Consider the following 8,705-nt stretch of genomic DNA (forward strand, 5'->3'; position numbering starts at 1 on the left):
GGATGTTGAATTATGCTGCTGAAATTTGATAAATTGTTTTAACTTTCAATGACAGATAAATGATTGGACGAAGAAGAAAAGACACCTGGAGCAAGACAAAGAAAAAGAAAAATCATAAAATAATGAGAACAAAAAAGGACCCATGAGAAACAAGAAGAAGGACAGAAAAAAACTAAATGGATGCACAAGGAAATAAACATAATAAACGCACACAGGATGCCAAGTCAAGGCTAAAAGGACACACAAGGAGACACATTAAGGTTAAAAGGACACGCAAAAGGTCACAAGGAGACATGAAAAGGCCAATGGGACACATAAGGAGATGTGAAAAGGCCAAAAGGACATGTGAGGAAACATGAAAAAGCCAAAAAGATGCACAGTAGGAAACATGTAAAAAGCAAAACTGACAAAACAGGGGACATGAAAAGCACTAAGACATTCACATTGGACAATAAAAGAACAAACAGGGGGACACAAAAAGATGCACAGTGAAGAGTGAAAAGACAAAAGTCCTTTTCTCTCTTTTGACAAAACATGGGACCGGGAGACAAAAAGGCAGCAAGTATGCTGAAGAAGGTTTTAAAGAGCACAAAGGTTTTGACGGACGTGAAGAGCTGATTTATTTTCAATGAGAAAAAAATGCTGGAAAAAGTAAAAGAACAAAACAAAACAAAAATATAACATCAAAGTTTTAAAGCTGCTAAACCCAAAAGTCAAAGCAGGAACATCCATCTTTTATTAACAAATAACACGTCAAAAACAAGTATTTGGCAGCTGGTTACAAATTTAATCTAAAATTTTAAAATATATGTCCACATTAACCATCAATATGAGAAAATAAAAACATGTGCAGAGTTATCTTTGTTTCCTGACATTACACTGAGTACCTTTAAAATACACAACAACAAGAGCGGGAACAAGCAGCTGTCTTGTTGCTCCATCGACACCAAACATGCAAACAGCTCACACCGACCATCGACACGAAAGATCCAGTTATGTCATCAGACTGCAGGCGCTCCAGCCACAGATCAATAGATGCACGACGTCCGGCCGAATGAAGGCCGCCCCCAAATCTCTGGAAGCATCAGGGAAAAACCATTATTGCAGGGGAGAGGACTGTGTGACAGGTGGTCATTACCCGTGGGGTTGTAATGTCGAGTTAAGGGGAAAAAAAAGTGACAGGATTTATTAAAAACAAGCCGAGCTGGCATGAAGAATAGAGTCAAACTGCAGAATAATGAACCCATCCTCTCCCTCAGCGTGAGCAGGAGTTTGTTTTCTCTTCACGAATGAAGTCTGAGGGGCAGTTTTTATCCTTTAACTATTCATGAACTACTTCCATTCTGGAGTTTTACCTACATCCAGCAGTCCAGTACTGATCAGACCCCATCAGTAACACAAAATTAGTGGGATGAGTCCAGCATGCGATGAAGCAACAAAGAGGCCCGGTTCAGTCCTGCAGGGTGGATCCGGGCAGCTCGTTGGTCAGGGTGTGCCAGCGCTCTACCTTCTGGCCCTTGTTCTTCAGACAGTCTATCCAGTGCTGCAGGGTTTCTCCCTGCGAGTGGCACCCTAAGGACACGCCCCCTGACCGGAGCGGAGACAAGTTTAGGAAATGTTTCCTTCAACAGTTTTATAGACATCGATGTGAATGTGGGCGTGGTAGTAGCTGAGAGTCATCCTCAACACATACTTTAAGCACTGACAGATCTCAACATATCCCTCAAACGTTCTTGTGTTGTAACTGTGTCTAAGTGAATTACATTCACAGAATTGTCTGAATGTCATTTAAATGACGAACAGTTTTGCCGTACTGTGGTCATAATAAAGCTGATTTATACCCCTGTGACCTCTAAAAGCCCACAGAGGTCAAGCTGCATGAGACGTAAAAAGGAAAAAGTGGAAATTACGAATTAAAAATTAACAAGTCATTCTGGCCTTGATCCCTTCCCTGACAGACGGCACAAATTTCAGATTCAGATCTCCACGGGCTTTCACCTTTACTGTCATTAAATCACATTAATACATTTCTACTCTAATGAGCTGCTCATGGAAACCTACTGCCTGTGAAAAGTGCAATTATTTTGACTCAACATTGAAGTTTATCCCTGTTTTATATTTTAGCATTACTGAAACGTTTGTAAAAGTGAAATAATACATTTTTGATTGAGCCACTACTTTACTAAGTACGTACATTCACTTCTTCACAGTACTTAATTGTTTTGAGAATTTTTAATTTTACTTAGTATTTCTTAAAATCGTTACTTTAACTTTTATTTCATTACATTTAAAACCTAAAGATGGTACTTTTACAATTTTTTTACTTTAAAATTGAACACCTAGTTACTCGTTATAAAATTAAATATGACMAAACTCATCATGAAGGAAGTTGTTTATGCGCTCTAAAAAATGAAGTGTTGAGTTTACTCAACAAAGTCAACTAGTGCTACTAAACCTAATAAAGTAAATATAAAGTAAAGAAAATATGTATATTGTTCAATTAATTCAACTTGGTTTAGTGGAACCAGTTTGGTTCAGTAAATTCAGCAGTTTATTTCTTAGAGTGTGTAAAAGTACTTTTACTGTTACTTTCCCAATTTTTGTGAACAGTTTCAGGACTTTTACTTAAGTACTTTTCTCATCAGTGAACTTTATTTTTACCAGTCATTTTTTGTTAAGATACTTTTACTTTGTTTTTTTTTGTTTTTGTTTCAAATATTTTATAGACCTCTGCCACTAACCATGAGATTTCTTCTTCTAAACGGCAAAAAAGAGAAAAAAAAATCCCTGTAACTCAGAGGGAGATGAGATTTATTTATAAAAAGTTACAAAAATATATTCTTACATCACTTACTCCTACTCAAAGAGCAAGTAGCCAGTAGCTTCAATCAAACATGCAGCCTTTTTTGTGTGGCTTTTAGCCAGAAACTAAACACTGTGCTGCACTTCGGCTGCTTCCTAAAATATCTTTGGCAACATCTGCGATGGTCCACGTGACTTTTACTGCAGGAACCAGTCACCAGCAGCACGTTATTAGCCTCTCTTTTTTATCACGTCACCACAGCAGAAGAACGATAATGTTCCTGCTCGTGTGTGTGGATGGATTTCAGTGAAATTCTTAGAAAGTGATTATTGGCTGAATGTCTACAAACATCTAATATCTGTAAAACTGACTGACTTGGAGCCATTTTTGAGTTGGATAAGTTGATTAGCTGCATTGACTTCAGAAGGTATCAGGTTGAGATCAAGTCAACTCAAGATCTTTCTCAACACAGAAATGGCGGCACGTTGATGAATTTTACAGACTATTTTGTAGTTTTCTGTGTGCATATCATTGTGGGTAAGGGTCAGAGGTTATTCTGTATAAACAAACCCGCATCATTATCAATTTTACAAATACGATAGCATTTTTTTTGTTTATTTCTGGCAGAGAAAACTGATGAGGTGAAACGTTGGAGCATCAATAATACACATTAAGACGTTTTATGTGCAAGTGGTCTATAGTAGAAAGTGTAATTTTAGGTTTTTATTTGTAAAAATATAATTTTGTAAGTTGTGAAAATTAATAACGTGATTTACATAGTTTTATACATTTACTAATAAAATATCATTACAGCTTTCATTGTTAAGATTTTCAGTTCAGYTGGAATTTTATTCTTTTATTCTTCTATTATTTTTATCTTCTCTCTTCCTACCAGTACCAGCTACTTAACTAAAGGATCCAGCAGTTAGTTGGGACATCTGTCCGTGTAGTTAACATATACTCTGAACCACAGCAACAAAAACGCTACCAAAACAAGCTTAAAGATATACATGAAAAATCTCATCTAGATCTTAAAGGTAAGTTTAGCATGTTTAAATTCGGGGGTGTCAAATTCACTTACACAAAGGGATCAAATTTCAAAACTTGGTCCAAGTCTAGTGACAATTTCTGTCTATTGAAAAAAAAAGTTAAATAACAAATTACTCTTATCAAAATTGTAAAGACTTTTTCTAAATTGTGTTTTATGTAGCATTTAGAGCAGAACAGATAAAGAAAAGAAAAATTTTTTAGAAAAACATCTATTTATTTCATATGCCTTATTCTCTATAAACAACTCTTTCCATTATTATATCCTAAAGTTATATTTGATCACAATCCAGCAAATCAGGTTAAAAACTAACAAAAGAAATCCTCACTAATTTGATCTTAAAATAAGAAAAGAATACAGACAAATCAAAAAGAAAAAAAATTGTATAGGTCTTCTGGACGGGTTCTTCTCTAATGAAACGTTTCGTCTCTCCTCCAASAGACTTCTTCAGTCTGAGAGTTTCAGACAAAATTCAGGCTTTTAAGCACTGCTTCCATGTGACTGATACATCACATGGCTATCGTTGACACCTAATTAACACTTATTGTTAACAGGGGGTGGAGTGACACTGGCAATAGCAGTGCTGTAGGAGGGGGACAACTGAAAACGGAGGCCTCCACCTCTGTTTAATGATGGACGGTCTTTCTTCACAAAAATGGCTTCTTTTACTCCTCTCTCAAACCAACGTTCCTCTCTATCAAGAATGAGAACATCCTCATCTCTGAAAGAGTGACCGCTGGCCTGTAAATGAGTGAAAACTGCAGAGTTCTGGTCATTAGATGTAGCTCGTCTGTGTTGGGACATTCTTTTGAACAGTGGYTGCTTTGTTTCCCCGATGTATAACTGGTCGCAGTCCTCCTGGCACTTGACAGCATGTACAATATTGCTCTGTTTGTGCCGGGGCACCGGATCTTTGGGGTGAACCAGCTTTGCCGTAATGTGTTTTGGGGTTTGAAAGCCACTGGGACATCATGTGTTGAAAATAAACATCTCAGTTTCTCCAAAACACCCGCGAGAAAGAGAAATCACACACACGACAGGCCCTGGAGCAGTGTGGTTATYCTGACTGGGCTTTCCTGAAAGCAGACAGGAAACACAGACAGGANTCCADGCAACCTTCAGGTGAAAATGAAGACCCCAAACCCAGACCCAAACCAGTGGTTATTCCGTATGTTGCGGGTGTTTTGGAGAAACTGAGATGTCAGACTGAAGAAGTCTCTTGGAGGAGAGACGAAACGTTTCATCAGAGAAGAACCCGTCCAGAAGACCTATACAATTTTTTTTTATTTTTTACCTGGATTACTGAGATGCATCAGGACAAATACAGACAAATGTAACTAACTTTGATTCTCTGTTGCTCTTTCCACACCAAAATCAAAGATTACTGAAAAATTCAAACTTAATTTTCTTGCTAGCTCTCATGAGGAGAATGCACTAAATACAGTAAGAAAAAGAGAAACCTTGAAACTGTTTCATATTTTAAATTAGGGCCGGATAAAATGATAACGAGGGCTTGGTTTGACCCGCAGGCCTTCAGTTGGACACGTGTGCTTTAAATGTTTGACTAACTCCATCTCTTCTCAGCATAAAATGATCTTATACGCTAAATGAAAAGGAGCGGGGGATATGCATTCCTTCAAAGAATAATAGGTCTTTAATTTGTCTTAAACTCACCGATGAAGTCATTAGACTTTCCGAGGTCGTAGTCCCACACTGTGACCTCCAGCGTCTTGTTGGCTAACTCTGAGAAGGAGATTTCATAGAAGAACTCCTGGGTGAGAATAAAGACAAGTTCACTTAATTGTCCTGTAATGACGGCAGACAATATGTAAACTGGAATTCTCTAACAAAAAAGAAAATGAGTGTCTGTGATTTATAAATGAGCTGTCTTGTTACAGTCAGAGCATCTCACACAGACATGCAGAAACATGGACATTACCTCGTTAAACTCTGGGTTGAGAGTCTTTTTTATGACCGATGTTTTGTGCTTGGATTTCTTATGAACATCTGGCTTCAGATACCTGCAAAAAAAAAGTGTTCCTGTCATGTAAGAGATTAGTTGGATTAAAAAAAGTAAAGGGTAGCAGCAAATGCCAGGATGAAAGGTCAGAGCGTGGTCATACATCAACAAAGTAATTATGTGGGATTAAATGACAGATTTACTGGATYCGTCTGTCATCTCGCTGTCATTTTATCGTTAATGACCTCGTCTGCAGAAACAAGCTGCAGAAAAATCCTTTTTTAGCAGACAGTCAAAAATTTGGGAGGTAAAATTACCCTTTTTTAAAAAATCTAATTATAGTTGACTGTGCTGCTAGCAGGCACTATAGTTTAGCTTAGGTTAGTCCAGAAACAGCTTGTAGCTTGTCAGTTAGTAAAATATTTTATAAAACGCTGAATGAATTTCAATGAAACTTTGGGACAATAATCACTGGATGAATACGTCTAATGATTAACATTTGAAGATAATTCAATTTTAGTCAACACAAAAATGGATGAGTTAAAATTTGTCATGGTTGTAGCTAAGAGTCGACGTTAAACGTTACACACTCTGAGCAAGACACCCTGGGATGATGCACAAAAATTACAACCAAAGTTAATTTTAGTGTATAATTCTGCATGAAAGATTGTGAGGACACATATTCATTTGAGTTTGTTTTTTGTTTATAGCTTTCTGGGCTTTATGGTTATAGATTTATTTTATATTTTGTGATTAGTAATCTTGCCTCTTCCTCTGTGCCATCAAGTAGTCAGCCTGCCACACCCATGCTCACCTGCTTCCTGCTCACAGGTGTAGCCGCTTCCCTTGTTAGTCGTTAGTCCCTGTCTGTTTATTCTTCTGTGTCTGGATTCACTTAAACTGTGCATTATTGGCTCTCATCCCACAGTCCAGTTTCCATATTCTTTACATAAATATATATATTCTTTTGGGTTCATTGAATCCTGTCAACCTTAAACTTCCTCTTGTGCTAAGCTAAGCTAAGCTAGCTAACACATTTTTATTAACAAACTGTAGCCTGTGGCAAATTAGATTTCCAACCCAAAAATAAACAAGTCTTTTAAAATGAGCTCTTTTCACCAAACAAGCTCTCCATCAGTAATGAGCTTCTCCATCTTCCCTGTGTGAAACTAACCCTGTGTGAGGAGGACTGATTAGCAGAACAGCAGAGATTTCTCAGGCAGCCATTAAAGATGTGGGATATTTTTAAGCCAGCTGGAAGGAGCGTGGCAAAATCACTATTCACATTTTTGTTTTTTGTTTTTTTTCCACCCACCACCCACAGCTCCGAACGCGTATGTTCCCACACGCTCTCAGACACAACAAAGCATCTGTGAAGAAGCTCCTGCCAAAAGGGCAACAATGTGCACAGGCAGCCAAAACCCAAACGAGCAGCGTGATGTACAGTGCTGAATATATGTGAGAGATGGATGAGTAGGTGCTGCTGACGCAAAGAAGACCGAAGGAAAACGAGTTTGAGATGGAAGAGGRAAAAAGAAAACAGCTTGTTGATCTACTGAATTAAATAATCTGATTTACATGTTGAAAACATATTTTATTTTTACAATATTGTTTTCACCTGGTGCCAACCGGTCAGTGACAACAAGGATTTTACAGCTCATTTATTTCTATTTAACTTGCAGTTCAGGGACCTTCCTGCCCTCACTGCTGGATTCAGTGACACAAACAGTGACAAACGCTGAGTTGCTTTTCTACCATCAGTGAGTGATGAAACGCCAGAGGACCTCATGACATGAACATCATAATCTGGTTCTCCTAATCCAGCTTCTCCTCTGCGGTGGAGAAACATTAAATCAGTTTACTTTAAAGGCTGCCAAACAACCACTGGGATTTGCTTGGTAAATAAGTGATGTCAAAATGTCGCCTTCTGACGTTGGTTTAAGGTACTTAAAGTTGATCCATGTAGTCAACATGATCTATGACCAAACACAGGTGGGAACAGGTGAACTAGAGGTCAGTCCATCAGTTTTTCTGTATTAATCATTTAAAGTCTCTGTTTGACACGACGATTTTAGAAAAAAAAGATCTGAATCCTTCCTGAGTGTGACATGAAAAACACCACAGACTGAAAACTGGCTTCTGCAGACCCCACATGGGCCACAGCGGGCGAGAATACAAGGAAATTAGTAAATTTGAATTAAAAAAAYGACATTCAGTCGATCCAGTTCCGACTTACTCGGAAGAGCTGCAGCCAGAAAAAAAATAAATAAAAATACAATAAATGAGCCAAAATTTATCCTTGGTAAGAAACAACCGGAACAAGAATGTTGATTTTAAATGTTTGCAACAATTTTACTTGATTCAACCTCAGAGGGACAAAAATAATAATAAACTGAACAGTCAGTGATGAAGTAATTGCATCATTTATTTTGTAACATGTAAACAAACTGTGATTTTCAGGATATTAAGCAGTTTGTTTGTGAACATATAAATGTTAGAGGAAATGGGCGATTGTTAAAGGGGTCCCATTATGCAAAATTCACTTTTTAAAGTTTTTTTTCACTCAACTTTGGGTATGTACTTCTTAAAAAACAGTCCTAGGACCAAAAAAATGCACCCAGGGGCATATTTACTGTAAGTAAATGTATTTTTAATGTATATTAATGAAAGTTTTATACTTCCGTTATTTTGTGATGTCACAAGCCGTACGACAACCCACCTGAACCTGCATTCAGCCCCTTACCTAGCAACCCCCAGGTGAGACTCCACTCCTCAATATACAGGTGCTGGTCATAAAATTAGAATATCATGAAAAAGTAGATTTATTTTAGTAATTCCATTTAAAAAGTGAAACTTGTATATTATATTCATACATTACATACAAACTCATATAT

The 8,705-nt window shown here is 37.4% G+C and overlaps 1 protein-coding gene across 1 annotated transcript in view; it reads right to left on the reverse strand.

Moving 5' to 3' along the window:
• Positions 1 to 6: 6 nt before the first annotated feature.
• LOC106521391 (double C2-like domain-containing protein alpha) overlaps positions 7 to 8,705 on the reverse strand; it is a 31,923-nt gene continuing 23,224 nt past the window's right edge. The window contains exons 9-11 of the mRNA XM_014013940.1: positions 5,791 to 5,872; positions 5,526 to 5,622; positions 7 to 1,587 (exon numbers count right to left, since the gene is read on the reverse strand). Coding sequence (XP_013869394.1) covers positions 1,451 to 1,587; positions 5,526 to 5,622; positions 5,791 to 5,872 — 316 coding nt within the window. The 3' untranslated portion in view covers positions 7 to 1,450. The remainder of the gene's footprint in view (positions 1,588 to 5,525; positions 5,623 to 5,790; positions 5,873 to 8,705) is intronic.

Source organism: Austrofundulus limnaeus, unplaced genomic scaffold, assembly GCF_001266775.1.
Source record: "Austrofundulus limnaeus strain Quisiro unplaced genomic scaffold, Austrofundulus_limnaeus-1.0 Scaffold108, whole genome shotgun sequence".
Taxonomy (NCBI): Eukaryota; Metazoa; Chordata; class Actinopteri; order Cyprinodontiformes; family Rivulidae; genus Austrofundulus; species Austrofundulus limnaeus.